The 18,713-nt window shown below is 38.8% G+C and overlaps 3 protein-coding genes across 3 annotated transcripts; 1 reads left to right on the top strand and 2 right to left on the bottom strand.

The window, feature by feature from the left end:
* Positions 1-565: 565 nt before the first annotated feature.
* rps24 (ribosomal protein S24) lies at positions 566-4,959 on the bottom strand. Its single transcript, XM_085428010.1, has 5 exons — positions 4,860-4,959; positions 4,153-4,218; positions 3,851-4,060; positions 2,085-2,198; positions 566-651 (listed from the first exon to the last, which is right to left on the bottom strand). The coding sequence occupies exons 1-5, from the start codon at positions 4,860-4,862 to the stop codon at positions 649-651; spliced, it is 396 nt and encodes a 131-aa protein (XP_085284136.1). The 5' UTR covers positions 4,863-4,959; the 3' UTR covers positions 566-648.
* Positions 4,960-6,298: 1,339 nt separating this feature from the next.
* On the bottom strand, positions 6,299-11,194 carry eif4ebp2 (eukaryotic translation initiation factor 4E binding protein 2). The gene is made up of 3 exons (XM_085428013.1): positions 10,872-11,194; positions 8,519-8,698; positions 6,299-8,418 (listed from the first exon to the last, which is right to left on the bottom strand). The coding sequence occupies exons 1-3, from the start codon at positions 11,002-11,004 to the stop codon at positions 8,387-8,389; spliced, it is 345 nt and encodes a 114-aa protein (XP_085284139.1). The 5' UTR covers positions 11,005-11,194; the 3' UTR covers positions 6,299-8,386.
* Positions 11,195-12,531: 1,337 nt separating this feature from the next.
* Positions 12,532-18,145, top strand: ppa1b (inorganic pyrophosphatase 1b). The gene is made up of 11 exons (XM_085428012.1): positions 12,532-12,690; positions 13,457-13,521; positions 13,894-13,947; positions 16,136-16,255; positions 16,345-16,431; positions 16,552-16,678; positions 16,759-16,886; positions 17,096-17,181; positions 17,297-17,372; positions 17,488-17,527; positions 17,606-18,145. The coding sequence occupies exons 1-11, from the start codon at positions 12,630-12,632 to the stop codon at positions 17,635-17,637; spliced, it is 876 nt and encodes a 291-aa protein (XP_085284138.1). The 5' UTR covers positions 12,532-12,629; the 3' UTR covers positions 17,638-18,145.
* Positions 18,146-18,713: the final 568 nt, after the last annotated feature.

Consider the following 18,713-nt stretch of genomic DNA (forward strand, 5'->3'; position numbering starts at 1 on the left):
ATGGTTGAAATGACAATGAAGCCACTTGACTTGATGTACCTAATAAAATGGCTATTGAATCAGATTTACTGACCCTGCATTTAGATTATTTACATTAAAATATAAAACCTTTGCATTATTTAATGAGTTGTACAAGTGAATAATTGAAGAATAAAACAAAACAAAAAAAAAAAAAATCACTTGTTGGCTGCTTGACAGTAATGTTACAGCAAAGCCACTGGATGTCACCATCGACACTGCGTGTGTCAATTAACTATGTAAATATGTAACTTGTGTTCATCATATTTACTGCACTCACACTGGAAAACTGGCCCAGAGTCCTTAGTAATGAAATTCACAGATGTCAAAGCTACAAATATCAGCTTTTCCAACAGCTTCTACTCGGCAGCCTACAAAAACACAGCAGGTCATTCAGATCAGAAGGCTGGCTGCCAGCTATCTGACTTTTCACTCCTCGAGTGTTTTACAGAAACACTCAAACACCTGCTGGCTTCTTTCAAAGTCTAGAGTTTAAAAACATATGGTCAATTCAATTCTTTCAAAAACAAATAAACACAAAGACACATTTTTCCAATTTTTTCCAAACTTTATTTGATGACAATATACAAGAACATCTTGAGCACGGAGACCCTCCCTGGCTGTCTGGGATCACTGTGGGGAAGAAAAAAAAAAATCAATACCACAGCAAATTTAATTTAAACTACAGCAAAAGAAAACCTCACAGGGAGTTTCAGTAAGTTAGAAGAGTGCAAATAAAGACAAATGTTCACAAAAAAAGTTGCATTTTTTGTTGGGACAGTTTAAATTCACACTTGAATGCAGTCTGAGTAAGACATTTTACTTGAAGAACATAATGTCCAGAGTAAAATTCACACATCGACAGGCTTTTAGTTGAGCTTCCTCCCACACAAAACAAGCTAAAACCCACATGCTACACTCTGCTTCTATTAACTACAGATATGCACTATCAAAGCAGTCTGTTCAAATCTAAGACAGAGTGGGAAAAGCCCACTGTAGCAGATAAAGTGGTAGAATGGGCTGGAGTAGTGGGAAAACACATAAGCTGGGAGTTTAAAAACACCATTGCGGGGGGTGAAAAACACTGAAGGAAAACTGCAGGGAAAATAAGGGATGACATGCACGGCAAAGCTCAGGTCTATCAGCGTCTGATGTGCAACACATTAGCACACCATGCTTGTTCTGCTTCTATACCTGCAGACTGACACTTCATTTCTGCAAAAGAAATCCATGGGAAGCAAAATCAAGAACAAAACATGGCACAAAAACGATGTTAACATGTTGAAAATTGAAACGTGGAATAGAAAAGAGCTCTGAATGGACCCGAGAGTTTTGACCAAGGCCAACAGACAGCACCACAGGCATGGCTGGACAGTGTCAATATTTTCCTAGCCAGCTGTGCTGTAGCTATTCCAGATGCAGTGAATTGGGCTAAAACACTGTCCAGCTGGGCTGTGACATTCAGAGATCTATTCTATGTGACTGATGCCAAAGAGGGTACAGAAGTATGCAGGGTTTCAAGAGATTACATAATCATTTAAGCACTACTTTGATTTATTGTTTGGGCGATTTCCTCGCTATGTTAACAGGTTTATAAAACTACAACACTATTAGTTTACAGTAGTACTTGTTAGTACTAGGAGAAGGGATGGGTAGTATTATGTATTAACCGGTGGGGTCAGATCCTTTCATATTGGATGAGTGTACATCCAAAGACAAAAGCACTACAGCTTTAGTGAAAAGATGGATCAGGGGTGGTGCAAAAGCAGGAGTTACTGAGCTACTGAATGTAACTCCTGGATTATCTGCACACTGCATTTAAGTCTATTTCTGGAAAGCATTTACCTTCTACAGTTTCCGAAGACAATGAGATATGATTGGAAAGATGACAAAGGAAATTAAAATAGCAGAAGAGTTGTGGAGAAACAAAGATTAGCAGGGTAGAATAAAAGGACAGGTGTGTAATGAAAATCAAGAAATACAGAGATTTCACAGTAGCTTGGATAATGGTCAAGACTATTTCCCCGTGGAAAACTATGAGGTTGGTCAACGAGTGCTCACGATACCTTTTTGCCAGCAGCGCCAACACTGGCCTTCTTGACGCCTCGTACTTTCTTCATTCTGTTCTTGCGTTCCTTGCGCTGTTTCCTGGAGGTCTTCTTTTTCTCATAGAGACCGTGCTGAGGACACAAAGACAAACGCATTTTATTTTACAGACTGTAAAAGAACATGGGAAACCTCGAGACTGTGAGAGGCTTTTAAAAAGACCCGTCAGAGTCAGAGCTATTAACGGTTTATATTTCGTAGTTAGTTTTTCATTTTATTTCATTCTCACTTTTTATTTTTAATAATTTAGTTTAATTTCGTTTCTAGAGTGGATTTTCTTGTTTCATTGTTCTTATTTTTATTAGTTCAAGTGTTAGTTTTTGTCTCTTTAAATACTACTGTATGACAATCACATGTCACAGGCAAAGTTTAGGAAACTCAGTGCAGGCATAAGAACTTTAAAAAAAAAGACTCAATAGACACATCCTTTTTAATAACAATGTTATCAAACTAAGAAAGGACATTTCCTCTATGTTCAAGGGCTGCTCTGCTAGAGTTCCACCAAAAACTTAAAATCAATCAAATGTAAAACTGTGTTCAGTATCTAGTTTACAGGAGGGCTGAACCAATTCACCGTTAGCACTTCTTTATCAGAGATACTATCATTATTACTAACAGGAACACATTTTCTTCTTTTAAATACAGGCTACTGCAAAAAATGAATTAGTGGTAGTTCAAGGCATCATTAAACTGTATGTCCACCCAATGGCTCTGACCCCACTGTTTTTAATACTCTCTGCTCCACTGCATGGCATACGATGGAGACGTCCTCAGAACTGATTCTGAAAATGCAACAGTGTTTTGCTGCTGTAGATCTTTTTTAGGCAGCATGTGTACTGAAGCTTGACTATCCTTACATGCTGAAAAGGACAGGAAACATCACACACACATAGGGCACAGCAAAACAACTAAGTGGAAGAGGGGGACTAGTGCAACTAGTTGGGGGTACGGAAGTACTTTGCGATGCTTCCTTGAAATACTGGTTGCTATTTTATTTGAGACAGCTTGCCACTGTAAAATCAGCTATGGTCCATGGTATATGGATGGTTAGTCTAATGCAATGTAGCCAACATTATACCTGTACAACGATTAGGAGGCCACTCAACAACCATCCTAATAGTTCAGTGTGTTTTAACAGACTGTTAAAAATGTTTCAATAAATGGTCTGCTACAATCAAATCAGCAAACATCTTGATTTAAATACATGGGAGAACCTTTTTCCTCCTCCACGGTGCCATATTGGGTACAGAGAATTAGGCACTTCTCGTGATATTGGTTTCCTGAATCTCTGGTATCATGACTCAAGCAGGGTCTTCATAGCAAGGTGCTAACTATTTTGACAAACGCGTATCCTGATAAGTCAATAGAAGCCCCATCATTTTCCCTTTCTATATCTCTCCAACATACCGCATGTTTATATGCATCTACATGCAGAATATCAGCCAATATCCCTGTCACATTTTACTCTGTAAAAACATCAAATCTGGTACTAATCTGGCTCTAGTTCAAGATAATAAATACTACGTCCTAATGTCATCAAAACCTCTTCTCGGGTAAAATAATATTCCATAACATTACACTGGAGGTCCAGACTCGTGCAAAATTTGTGAGATGGCTGAGAGAACATACATCTCCTGCTCATATATACCAATTTCAACAGACAGCTCTCTGATTTTTGTATAGCCACTTGTGTTGACTTGACTTGGCAAAGTTATTCAAAACTCACCCTAGCCAGTCTGTGCTTGGGCTCATTCTTCTTGGCATAATCTAGGGAGTCGTACACCATGGCAAAGCCTGTTGTCTTGCCGCCACCAAACTGAGTCCTGAAGCCAAAGACGAAGACAACATCAGGGGTGGTCTTGTACATCTTGGCGAGCTTCTCCCTGATTTCAGTCTTTGGGACTGTGGCCTTGCCGGGATGGAGGACATCGACGACCTACAGAGAGGAAGGGCAGGCGATAAATGTGCTGCTTCAGGACTAGAGCTTAAGCTCGAGATGTGATCAACTATGAACATGAGAGCCCTTACCATTTGCTTCCTCTGAAGCAGTCGGTTCGTCATGAACTTGCGGGTCCTGACTGTTACAGTGTCGTTCTGAAGACGAAAAGAAATTATGCATTAGCAACGAGAAAACTGCTGTACTTGTAAGAGCCTCATAATAGTGAAGATAGAGGCTCACCTGTCTCACCCTACCTAAATACCACTATGTTGACATAACCGTTAAGTCCTCGACTCTCCTAACGTTTACACGGTGTGTTAACTTAGAAATAAAACAACTAATTGCTGTAAAGCCTATTTCTGTCCGTTACTGAAGTGTTCTTGTGGTACTTTAACAAACATGCTAGCCTAACGTGTGGGCCGCCATTAGTGTAATTATGCTAACGTTAGCTGCCATAGGTAGGACTGTAAGCTGCGCTACTTTGTGTTTATTTTCTAAATTAACGTATTATCTAAGCGTGTTAATGTGGCCATGTGGTGCATAGAAAACAATTTACAACGACTGGAAAGACGAGTGTAGCCTCTGGTGTGTGCAATATGCGGATCGACCTCAGTCAGACTAGCATCCTGACGGTATCTCTGAAATTTCTCTAAGATCGTTTCACACTACAACAATATCAACATTTTATTATAAAGCAGCTCTAAAGGATCACTTGGTCTGAGAGAAATGTGTGTTGGTGAACGGATGGCCTCGATGATCGACAGATTTTACTCGCAATTTTCACCACAAGACTCACCATCTTGACGCCGGCCTCGCTCAGGGACGTAGAAAAGGAGGAAGGACCAGCAGGCAACCGGATTAATGCCTGCACAAAATTTAGCGAGCATGTTACTCGTACTGCCTGATGGAAAAGATGATATCGGCGAAATTTTATTTTATTTCGGTTTCTAACAATATTTAATAAATGTGAAAACATTTTAATTACGCTACAAAGAAATAGAGCCTATTATATGATACTTTTAAAGAAAAATCCAGAACTTTCCTCACCATAAAAACATTTGGCGTTTGAGGTAAAAACTGTGGACGTTTGTTTCTGCCACTTAAAAAATTGTTTTTCATCGGAAAAAATACTTTTTTTCCATTTACAAATCAAAATTCTTGTTGCTATACAAAATATCGGGTTATTTTTAAAAAAACAAACAGGTTCTTATCTCAAACGCTTAGATCATTAGCTCAAAATTTTGACTTAATTTACATTTTAGATTCTCGGAGTTTTTAGTAATTTTCGCATTGGTTTGAGTAAGTCAGTCCAACAAAACTTGTTTTCAGTGAAGGAAACAAACTTCCAGAGTAAAATGACATAATGAACAACACTTCTGGCAGTTCTTCAGTTCACTAGACATCAATTCTCATTTTATAGTCATTAATTTTAAGAGATGGACAGAAAACACAACACAGCTAACAACATATTTTTTTTAATACTGTAACATACTGGGCTGAACCTTTTAGGTAGGACCAAATTGCTTTTTGATGAAAACATTTCATTTCCAAACTGCGCTGGAAAAAAGGACACTGTAAGTGCAGGTTTTTGTCAGGGTAACTCCAAACACACACCTCTTTTGGAGCTTCAAGATCCATCCACTTTAACAATGCCCATCCCCCTAAAAAAAAAAATAGGGAGATGACTATATAGTTTTTGGAGTAAAATTAGGGAATAGACTAAGTGTAGAGCTCAATTTCCAAACACAGTTTAAAAATGTTTTTTTCTTTTTAAACCAAGTATAGGTCAGATTTGTTTCTATATGTACATACATATGTAGTTATTGAAGAGATTATGAAAGAGCAGTAACAGAGATAGGATTAAGTATTAAGCAGTTTTCCAAACATGTAAAGTGAGTGGTGCAGTGTTGTTGGTGGTAATTCAGTATCCTCCCTCTTGTTTATTATGCACTTTTGAAATAGAGCAATCAATTTACTTATGAACGTAAACACCAACAACACACCAAACACCATTTCTTTTTTTTTAAGAAAGTACGTTACATGCACTATTGTGTTAGATGGTAATAGGTGGTTGGCTAAACAACACTCAATGAATAAAAGACATAGGAAAATGTTTACAAGGGTGATCAGATAAGAAAGATCAACTTCAGCACACCTGTTTGCACGAGTGTGATTCTGCCTCTCCAAGTTGCCAAAACCACACACAAAGAAGAAAAATAAAGCCCCCAAAAAATCTTGTTTTTCCTTTGTTACAGAATTTTATTGATCTTGCAGCAACAGTGTCCACTGGCATTGGAGTCTCATTTAAAATAAACGTCATTTAAAAATCAGAACAAAAGATTACAGTAAAGTTGGTTTCAAATTTGTCTCTCAAAGCATAATATTAAGCCCTCTTTGTGAAACTGAAGTCACTGGAAAGAAATCTGCCGTGTAAATTATAATGCCGTAAAGACTTATCACGAAACATGGCCAGAATTAATAACGGCAAAAAGAAGAAAAAAAATAAAATAATCTGACAGACATCAGAGGTTCCAGTCTTACTGAGAAACAAACTTCATGTTGAGTCATTTACCAAATTCAGAGCTGCTACTTGGACAGAGTACAGTTAGCAGGTATGAATATGATTTGTGGTGTTAAAAAGAAAAAATATTATTTGAACATGAGTGTGCGGTACTCTCACATTGCCAACTTCAATATCCCATATTTACCATTGCACTTCAAAACTTCACAGCTGTTTGAGGATAGAAAAATGGCAAAGAAAATAAAAAGTATTCCTTTTGCTCAATTGCCAAGTACAATGTTACCTGTTCAATGTTGCAGTGAAAAAATAAACATCTGTTGGAAAGTACAAATTGATGACCAGGTATCTAGTTACTGCATTTCATGTAAAGTAAGGCATGGGCAGGCGTGACTCATGAGATGAACAAGGTAATCTAAAATGGGTTAAGGACACTGGGGGACAGATTTGTTGATTACAGCATCCATCAAGCCTGATGCAAACAGTTTGTTCTGGCTGCAATTCAACAGGCTTGACAGTGCCCATATCCAAACAAATTCACTCAGTACTAAGAAACCGTATTAAAAAATAAAATGCATATAAAACATCTGGACTATTTCAAGTTTTCCAAAATCTTGTATCGCACCAAAAACATCAGCAGGATATTAACCGTTTCCATGTTCTTCTAAATGTTTTTATCTGGTTTGGAAAGCTCCCAGCACATGGTGCCAAGTATCCTTCGATTTTATCAAATTATGAATGCAGACCACCTGCCAACACAAGATCAAAGTGTAGTAAAAAAAATAAAATAAAAATAATAATAATTTTTTTGGCAGATGAGAAACATGAAAATAAAAATCACAGCGAGGCCACGGTCGTGATGAAATGAGTGGCTTTATATTGTTATACTGAAATGTAACTAAAATCAAAAGCTTGTTTGTCAGTTGCCAGGTTGAAACCTTACATAAGTGGGAAGTACAATCATTTTTTGATTAAAAACCGCTCAATCGCAGGCTAAAATTCATTTAAAAACAAAAACAAAAAAAACAACAACAAACAAACAAAAAAACAAAACAAAACATAAAAGCCAAACAAACAAAAAAACAAAACATATCTTGGAAATTGGAAACTTGTGCACCCTTGTGTTGATAATGAAGAGTGAAGTCTTGGAATAGCATGAAATCTTCACCTAATTGAAAACACAGCATCCCTTTACAAACCATCACTGGAAACTAAAGAGTCCAACTGATGATGATAATAATAATAATAATAATAATAATAATAATAATAATAATAATAGACTGTGGGGCTTTTCAAGTAGTTTCAAAACTATTTAAAAAAAAAAAAAAAAAAATCACTGAAATATCATGCTAACAAGGGTCTTCAAAACCAAAGACTGTGTGGAATTTCATATGTTTCGATTGATTCCGAGGCAAAGACTAAAAAGAAAAAATTTAAAAAATAACCACTTCCTCTCCCAATTAACGTGGATTATTTCCTGTTTTACGTCTCTGCTGGGGGACTCCCGAGAAATTGGACTAATTTGTTTGGGCATTCTGGGAGAAGCTCCCGTGTTGTGAAGTTAATTTGTACTGCAACTGGTAACCATGGAAATCTATTCAAATAAACCGAGTTTCCAGCAATGGCCAAACTGTACCTGTATGATAGACTGAATCCCCATGGTTTACACACATTACATCCAGCAGTGAGACAAAGAGCTAAAGAAGATGGCTGCCATGAGGGCTCACGACATTGGTTTCTACAAGCCAAGCCACTGGCACACGTGTTGCCAGGTTATTTCCTTTTGCTGGTGTGGTTCCAGTCGGTTAGATGTCCATTTCAAACTGAGCATCATCACCTTTAAAGCACAAAGAAAGGGGAACAGGACAAGTAGGTATTGAGATGTGTCTAGAAGAGGCAGATTAATTAATCAATATGTGGAACAGTGGATCTTTTACCAGTTGTAGGCTTCCCATCGTGGTTGTTGACGTGGTTGTTGGCTTCATTCTTCCGGTTCTCAGTCAGAACATTTAGACTGGTCACGCCAGGGATGACAGGCAGGTGAGCCGGTGGAGTCTGGGCAATGGGAGAATTGCGCCGATCCAGGAGGAACTTGCGGTCGTAGATGATCCGGGTTCCTGAAACGGGAAACATCAAGTTTCTGCTACCTTTCAAAGAGATGGTGAATATGGGTGCAGCTTAATTTGTTTAAAGGCAAAAGCCTGGTCTTCATCTACAGGGGCCAGATTCAACTATATGCAATAACATTAGTGAAGCCAACTTCCTGCACATATTTCCCCATTAGGTTCTGAGTTTCCCTGTACACACTATTGTCTAATAATTTCTGAATAAACGTACTAAAATCTGCAGTCTTGATGGCCATGGTGACATCACAGTATTTGCATTCGTGGCTGACTCAAGATGCAGTTTGACCTTTTTCCTCTTCTCCATAGCAGGCAAACACAGGTGAAACTAATAACATTAACATCAGCTTGTTCACAATAACGGCAGCACAGGTCAAGTTGATTTCATCAGCAGCACCTGTGTGACTGATCAAATCAGCTGAGCTTCTTCAAATTTTAGTTTCACTTCTTCCTCTCAGGCGTTTTCTTCCTGCTCCTAAGAAACCCCATCTATTCATTATTCTAGCCTAAAACTAAATGTGCATTTAGAGTGTAGTTGAGCAGTTTCATTTCACTGTAAACTGACTGTCCTTTTGTGGTTGTAATGCTTAATACAGACATTTCCTGTACAAACCGTTTGCTGATAATGAAAGAAAAACAGTGCTGTGTAATCCTGCGCACTGTTTTTTTTTTGGAGACCTATAATGTAAATGTTCCTCTCTTTGCCTGTATCTGTGCTAAAGTCCATAAATGCAATAAATGTTACAGTCTACACAAAAAGGTCCAGATATATTTTTGTAGTGCATCTTTGAGGTATTTTTGTTCGTTTCCCCAAAAATAATTAACACAATTCAGCAGCTACATACTGAACATAGAATACAGAAACAAAGTATCCAATATTGATAATATTGATATTAGGATCAAACCACCCACTTCTAGAAATGAATGCTTTAACAGAAAGTCTCTATGTAAGTACTATTACTATGCAGAATAAAGCATATCAGTGATGCCAGTCAGGCAGGAAAATTGTGTAAAATTGTCCTTATTGGAAAGGATCCTTTAGTGCGGGCATGTCAAACTCATTTTACATTGTGGGCCTCATTACAGCCCATTTTGATCTGAAATGGACCTGTGAAACTGCCCTTTCAGCAACTGAAAACAGTTCAACTACACATTTAATCTGCATTAAATATGAGAAAAATAAACAAATGCTCATTCTCAACAATACTTCTCTGTTTCTCTGCATGGTAAAGAAATGTTGCTGTAGTAAACGAAATAAATCTGTCAGCACAACTCTTTGGGCTTACATTGTAACAAATAAACGTGGAAATTTACAGAAGGTTCTGGTAGGCCCATACTGTGCTATAATTACAAAACCAAGTTTCTGTTCATTTACAGGACTTGTTTTACTGCAGACCTATTGTCAAAACATTTAATTCATTGTTTATCTGTTACTTAACCAATTGTACGTATACACTGACAAAGTGGAGATCTTTATGTGCAGAAAAAAACCTGTATAAAACTTATTAAAATACATTTAAAAGTCCAAAATTTATGCCCTCTTTCACATTTTCCATCGCCATCCAGTGGGCTGGATTGGAGTCTTTGCCGGGCCAATTCTGGCCCCTGGGCCTTATGTTTGGCAACCCTGCTTGAGTCCTTGTAGAAATCACATATCCAGTATTATGAACTGAAGCTAAAACATATGGAAGCTTGTTTCTGCCACTGAAAAACTAAATTTCTTGCGATCCATAAGTCAAAATATCGACTTAATAACTCATTTTGAAGTTAGTAACTTAATAAGTCAAAACTTCGACTTATGCATGAAAAAAAAATCCCAGTGGTGAAAACGAGCTTCCACAGAGACACGCCTTTACCTGTAATCTAACGATCATCAGATTTCTGCTCACCACCGCTGGCAAATGTAACAAGTACACCTTTATACACAGTTTCAGGTAACGATGCACTAATGGAATCTCTGCGTTGCCAACGAGCCAATCAGGCAGCAGCTAGAGCGCACGGGGGCGGGGCTAAGCTTTGTTTTTGTTTTCATCTGGATGACAAGGCAGCCTAGGCCAACACTGCCAGGCACAGTTGAAGCTTAGCTGAGACCACAAGCACCACCTCACTCCAAAAGTCCCCTCTTTCCCTACAAATCGACGACAAAGCAGGCGAGCTGCCCTCTCACCTCCAGGAGTGGTAGAGAATAAAGTGCCTCCGGGGGTGGTACAATAGTCATGAGGTAGCTGCGTTGTGTCGTTGATCAACACCGTCTTGGTCGGGATGGCCCTGCTCTCGCTAAGCTGACGACTGGTCGACATTTTTGTTTAGCGCTGATTTGGTGACAAATCCAGCAGCTACAGAAAACTGGGGTGTTTGTTTCCCGACGGACGGTGGAAACCCGGGCCGTTCCCCACTCTCGTATGTCTTCCCTAAAGCTTTCTTGTCTCTCCTTTCGTCCTCCCAGCCGTCAGCACCGTCCCCTCCCTCAGCAAGGCAGGAAGCACGACAAGCTGCGTCCGGATGTGAGGTCAGCCGTGCGAGGCGTCACTATCGGTTAAAACCTTTTTTTATACGTTAACAGGGAAACCTGTATGTTCTTCGGAAATCATGCATGCTGGCAAGAAATGGATGGACTTGTAGGTGTTTCTGTCATGCAACATAAAAAAACAAAACAAATGGGGGGACATGGCTGTACATGCATGTATAGTTTCCCCTTTCCTTGCTAAAAGTGAAAACATTATCTTTTATTTTATGAAAAAAGGGTTTAATAGCAGAATAGGAGGCGGTTATAATTAAAATTTATTAAATAATTATAATAATTCTTAAAACTGAGTTTGGTGTTGCTATAAAATATGTACACATCCATGTTAATTTCTATTTTTAAGGTTTCTGAAGAGACAACTATGAGAAGGATGGCAGCAAACGTGAAAGGGAAGGTTTACAAGATGGTAGTGAGACGTGCTATGATGTATGGTTTGGAGATGTTAGCACTGAGAAAAAAAATATATTGGACAATAGGATGTTTATGATGGAGCTGGCAGGCAAGAGGAAAAGAGGACATCCATGAATCTTGTCCTCAGAAAAGATTCATGGATGTAGGGAAGGAGGACATGCAGAGGGTTGGTGTGATAGAGGGGGGTGCGAGGGAGATGATCTCCAAAACGAGCCATTGGAAGCTTTCTCATAGATGATCACTTTGGGATCATCTACTCCGCTTGCCTCAGAATTGAAGTGTAGTCGGAAGAGGGATTTTAAATCAACCTTTACAAAACACAGATATACCTTAAAGTTTCTGCGAGAATAGAAATAGAGAATAAAAGCTAGTAAAAGCAGTGTTTCTGGGTGCATCACTTGTTGGATGGAGGGCAGCTGGCAGCTGTATCTGGTCATAATGGGTCTGCTGTGTTAACCTCCTGGAGCTCAAAGCAGTGCAGAAGGTGTAGCGTCAGTGGTGAGCTGATCAAATGAAGTAAGTAACTAAAGCTTGCAAATGAGAAGAAAACCCTTAAGTTAGCAGGACTGTTTAAATATTTTAAATGAATTTGAGATGAACCCCATTTTCTTATCTTTATTTTTTGCACAATTTGGATATATTATGTCAATTTGTGAATCATATTGTCTTATATATGTTTTTTCCTCTTAGTTTTTGTATAAACTCTCAACCTATAGTAAACATGTATCGTGGATAATGGATAATATTGTTAGCACTGATGTTCACAAATAAAGTTCTAGCTTGGTGGTTATTACTAGTAATGAAGTTCAATGGGAGAATTATTTTTTCTGTTGAAGCTAATATTTCCAATCGCCTATAAAGGCATCATTGGCTAAGTACGCATGCGCGGTGCCCTCGGTGACTGACAACGCAGCGCGAGAGCTCTGAGCAGACTCTTCCGACGCCATCCTTCACTCAAATCCAGCGTGAAACAGAAAGCCAAACGAAAACATGAGCTTCTCGGTAGAAGAGAGGGGAAACCCGAACTCCCTGAGCTACCGCTTGTTTTTCAGTAAGTAGGAAATAAGCACAAGTAATAACGTTTCGTCTTTATTCTCTACTTTTAGGACTTTCTTCAAATGCCACCGGCTAGTCGCAACCTCCCACGTGTCACTTATTCATTTGTTTTGCATGTTCCCTTCAGTCATATCAGTGAAGTGTGTGTATTTACATATATCCTTGCAGAAGGAATTAATAGAATGTTTTAAAACCGATAGTAAATCTCCTCTCGAGTCCAATAACCTGGCCTAACCGGTCCTTTAGGTTTTGCCCTGTGAAATAATGATGGATCTGGCATGAAGTGGCTATACCTGATCGGCGACCTACCTGTTTGTACATGGGAGAAGGAAGTTGCTTTTGGCTAACTTTCGCACGATGCTAAATTACCTGCAGGCATCATAAATCCTTGGAGATGGTGGGACTACGCCCTCATTGATTTATTACAACCCCCGCTCTTATTTATTGTGGGTCAAAGTGTATTTAGTAATTTCAGCAAGGGCTTTGACTGTCATCACATCATAATCTAGTGTTGTTGTTGTCTCACAGTTTACAGTTTTTATGGCTAGATTACTGCAGGTTTTTCATTAAAGCACGTTCATACCAGCTGCAGTAAAGAAGTAAGGACAAAATAAGCTCCGGTTAAGTATGCACGGCAGAGTCCAGCCTTTGCAAGCAGGGGCCTCCGAGCACGATATGAATGACTTCATTCAGCTGAATGCTGTCATTGAGCAGTTTGTATTTGCCTGCCGTATTCATACAATGTTTAATCTTTGTTGCAGAAAATGCTGAAGGGAAGTACATCTCACCATTTCATGACATACCTATGTATGCTGACGAAGGCCAGGTAAGCCACCTTTACCCTGTTGCGTATGTAAATATGCGTGCATTTATAAGATCAGCCCTCAAGATAAATTTCCCCTGCAGCACAGGCAGTGATGTTCAGCTGCTTTTTTTTTTTCTGTAGTAGTGAGCCAATAATCGATTTGCAAGGCAGTGGCCTTTACTCCATGTTCTCAGTGCTGTGTCAATACCTTTTGTGATTACTGTAGATTATTTATCTTATCTGCCAGCAGCAGTTAATTGAAGCAATACCTGAGCATGAGCTTGAATGGATGATAAAAAGTTTAGAATTGTCTCGCTTAAGTATGAATGAAAAAAAACAAACTTAAAATAACTTAAAGACAGTTCAATAGATTTCTTTCTCTCTGTTTTTCAGAACATCTTTCACATGGTTGTTGAAGTGCCAAGATGGACAAATGCAAAAATGGAGGTAAGACTGGTGCTGTGCAAAATGCATTCTTTCTGAAGGTGCAGTTGATTGACGCAAGAAGGAAAACAAACAAAAATATATATACTTTTGAGGTGTTTTCACTTACTGAGTGCAGCCCTGACATCGGTGTGTGTGAGAATGCAGATAAGATATTACGTGCTTTTTAATCTAGTACTAAGTCTGTGCAATACCTGTTGGAACCAATAGGAGAATAGTGCAGGTAATAGTCCAGCCGATATAATTTTTCCATTAGTAGACTCCTGTTCTTTGTGAGAAGGGGCAACTTCAGTTCTCCCTTGACAAGGACAGTGGGAGAAATGTTTTGTCACTCAAGTCTCGAGACTGAAGATTGCTCCATAGCGATATTTAGGGCTCATTACCAGTTATCACAATCATTTGATTGCAGTTCTTGTTACCAATGGTGGCACTATCAGTTATGAGGTTTAGGTGGTGATTACTTTTTCTCACAGGGCCATGTAGGTTTGGATAGCTTTGTTCCCTTAATAGATGAAATCATTCAAAAACTGCATTTTGTAATTACTCAGCTTATCATTGTCTAATAATCACATTTATTTGATGATCTGAAAAATGGAGATGTGACAAATATGCAAAAGGAGAAAAGAAATCAGGAAAGAGGTTTTTTCACTGCATCACTTGTAGTTTACTTGTTAATTTCCTGTGCTAGTCATTTCAATACAGTAACTAGAAAAATTTGCATTTCCTGCGAAAATGCTATGTGGATGCCTTAATGCTGGAGATGTCTGCTGAAAAAAGCTGAAAAAGTTGAAGAAAAAAAACAACATTGCCCTGAGCAGGATTCGAACCTGGCCCTTCTGGTCTCAAGGCAGCTACTCATCTCACTGAGCCAAACTCATTCTCACAAAGAAGAGGTGGAGAGACTGACAATTCTGCTGAAATGAGCAGAAGCTGCTGAGAATTGTGCTGATAAGAGGTGAAAAGGCTAAAAATTTTGCAGAAAAGAGGTGAATCAGTAGAATTTCTGCTGAAAAGAGGTAAAGAAGCAAAAAGATGCGCTGAAAAGAGATGAATCAGCAGAAGTTCTGCTGAAAAGAGGTTTTTGCTGAAAACAGCTGAAAAAGCTGAAATTTGTGTTGAAAAGAGTTAAATAAGTTGAATTGGTAACTGAAAGAAATGTTGCCATAAGCGGGATTTGAACCCGGGCCTCCCAGTCTGAGAACGGATGCTCATCTCACTGAGCTAAAACACAGGTCAACCCGGCAAGGAAAATCAGTGAGGCCACTGATAATATGGCAGAAATGGGCAAAAAAAAAATTCAATATCTCAAAAAGTATAGAAGTTATGAGCACCAAAAGTCATAGCTGGAAAGAGCAGAATTCTTTAAGATTTGAACGGTGAAAATGGCACAAACTGCGGGAGTAGTTAAGCGCCGAAAAACGTACGGAAGCAACTTGAAGATGAAGAAAAGATAAAGAATAAAGAGAAACAGGAACTCAATGAGCTGCTTCATAATATGAGACTGCAACAGTATCTGTGATGTAGTCTGTGACAGTGCTGTAAATGTTTGTGTGCTCACTCCACTGTGACAGTGTGAAGTCATTGTTGCTGCACTGTTATATTTTTCCACTTGCCAAATGTTTGAGTGTTACGATCGCTGTAATTTCTGCCGTTAAAACGTTTTTCCCTTGGGCTAGAGATGTGAGCGCATCTCTAATGAGCTCCACCGCGGACATTATCTGTGCACCAGTTAATCTGTAGCATTTCATTAACTTGCTGTCATTCAGCATTTACAGAATATTTCCCCTACATCTTTATTTGCCAGCTGCTTTCTTCTGTTCCCTGCAGAAGAATCTCCTAAGCCTCTTGAAAGTCGCCCTCATTACTCCAGATTTTCACCACAGGAACTCTGGTTGCAAACATCTTTACCAGAATCTTGTCTTAGGGAAAATTTAATCTTAAATGCTGAGTGTTGTCATCATTAGTTACTTTTTGCACTGTGATGAACTCTCTGAATTCTGCATCAGATCTTGGAAGATTTGGTTTGAGCTTATTCCACAGTGTATTTACTGTGGCTAATGCATTGTTTCCCAATTTTGATAGTTGTATGAAGAATTATTGTTTCTAGCTGTGCATGTAACATTAAGTTACAAGTGCATGCCATTTACCAGGAATGAACTTAATATTAACTGCATTAAAAAATTTCTTTCAGATTGCTACAAAAGACCTCTTGAATCCAATAAAGCAGGACGTTAAGAAGGGCAAGCTGCGCTATGTTGCCAATGTTTTCCCACATAAAGGCTACATATGGAACTACGGAGCCATTCCTCAGGTCAGTATTTTGTTCAAAAGAGCTGAAGTATCCACATTAGTAGATTGCTTGAACAGTGAGTGATTTAACTTCCTGCTTTCATGTCTTAGACGTGGGAAGATCCGGCACATAAAGATGGAGACACTGGCTGCTGCGGTGACAATGATCCCATAGATGTCTGTGAGATCGGCAGTAAGGTGCAGTGCACGCTGATGATTTTGTGATTGTGTTTCATTTCATAAATGAATAATACTGCCAATTATGTGATTTCTTCTTTGTTACTGAAAATTAACCACGAGCTGGAATGTCCTGTGTAGGTGTGCTCCCGTGGTGAAGTAATCAAAGTGAAAGTCCTTGGCATCCTGGCCATGATCGACGAGGGTGAAACAGATTGGAAAGTGATTGCAATCAATGTTGATGACCCCGAGGCCAGCGAGTTTAACAGTAAGTGCCTCAGATTTCTCAGTTTTCGTTTTTCTGCATTAGCGTCATGAACTTATGACGACGATGTTGTCCATCATTAGACATCGGTGATGTCCGGCGCCTGAAACCTGGCTACCTGGAGGCCACAGTCGAATGGTTCAGGAGGTACAAAGTACCAGATGGGAAACCAGAAAACCAGTTTGCTTTCAATGAGGAGTTCAAAGACAAGGTCTCCACCTAACATCTCATTTAGCCAACCAGTCATTTTTTAAACACTTTGTCAGCATTTCCTTCTTTGTCAAACTCAGCATTCAGTTATAAAACAGTTCAAGGAACTGTCAAATTAGTTCCTGCATGTTCAGTTATAAAAGCTTTGATTACTTTATAATTACTATTAAAAGTCCTACACTCATATGTAGTTGCTGTTTTATGTTTCAGGACTTTGCCATTGAAGTAATCAAGAGCACTCACAACTTTTGGAAAGCCCTCATTTCCCAAAAGGCTAGCGCTGGTGAACTGAACTGGTAAACTCTGACTTTTATCAGCTGCTTTTAGAAGAAATGCAAACTTGCAGCCAATAATTTCTTGAATATAAGTAGTCATACTTACTATAAATCTCTATATTATCAAACAAAACAGCAAAAACACATGTGTCTCAGCTGGCGACAGCCCTTTCTGCTGCTCTGCAGATGAGGCTACTGCTGCTGTTGGTGAGGTAAGACTTCTATCCCTGCCAGATTTTGCAATATAACATCAGAAATTTCAAATTTGGGTCTCTTTGATGGATGTTTCTTTCTTTCTTTCTTTCTATTTTTTTTTTCTTTCTAAAGACATGCCCGTGTGGAAAAGAAGACCCTGTCCCCTCGTCAGGTAACATTTCATATAATTGTTATGATTCTGAGGTTGAGTGTTCAGATGTGAGATTTACACGGTTGTTTTCATTCGCAGTTGATAAATGGTTCTACTATGAGAGGAAGTAAAAGAGGACCTTCTTCAAGTGGACCAGGAGGAAAGTTAATCTCTCACAGGAATATTTGAAGACCTACTTGGATTAGGAACCAATGGGATGATGGGTGGTGGGGTCTGGGTTTACCCATCTCCTTGTAGATGGAGAAGAATAGCGATACTATTGATTAATAGTAATGATACTGTAGAGAAAGAGAGCACTTATGTCATGACCAATGATTTTTCGCTTATTTAAAAAAAAAAGTAATCTCTTTGCAGATGTGCTGTAATGAACAAAGTGCAGGCACTGTGCCTAGTAGATGCGCGTGTCCTGTCTGAGACCGAACTGCTTTAATAAAGCTTCTGAACGTGAACGTGTGAGTTTGAGTGGAGTCATTAGTATTTAGTTTAGACCAGTGGTTCTCAAACTGTAGGGTGTTATAGTCACCTGATGATCATGGAAAGATGGAGCTGACACAATCAGTTTTTTAAAATTTTCATTTATTTATTTTTTTAAGAGTACTGCTTTTCTTTTTCTTTTTTCTTTTTTAAAAAAAAAAAAAATTGGGATCTGGCTTCTGAAGCGATGTAACAGAAAAGATTGAGAACGACTGGTTTAGAACATGGGCTTTATTGTTATTTATGTTTATATGCAATAACTGGGCATGCCACCACATCACATAGGTGCTCTATTGGATTGAAATCGGTTGATGGTGGAGTTAACTCGTTAACTCATTTTCGTGTTTAAGATTATTTGAACTTCGTGATGTGGTGGGTTATCCCGTTGGAAGCATCAGAAGATGGCAGCTTCCAACAGGGTACACCGTGGTCATTAAAGGATGGATGTGGTCAGCTACAATATTCAGGTAGGCTGTGGTGTTTAAATGATGCTCAATTGGCATGAAATAGCTGCACCCTTTTTTTTTTTTTTTTTTTTTTTTTTTTACACATCACAGCCAAAAGCCTGATGCTTTGACACCAGGGAGAACAGATCCATGCTTTCATATTTATGCCAAATTGTAACCCTAAAATCCAAATGTTGCAGCAGAAATTGAGGCAGAAAGCAAAGTAAAAGCCCAAACAAAAGTCTTCGGCCCCCTTGAACTTTCCA

Source organism: Rhamphochromis longiceps, linkage group LG13, assembly GCF_057381845.1.
Source record: "Rhamphochromis longiceps isolate RC_006_pf linkage group LG13, R_longiceps_female_GT1.1, whole genome shotgun sequence".
Lineage (NCBI taxonomy): Eukaryota > Metazoa > Chordata > Actinopteri > Cichliformes > Cichlidae > Rhamphochromis > Rhamphochromis longiceps.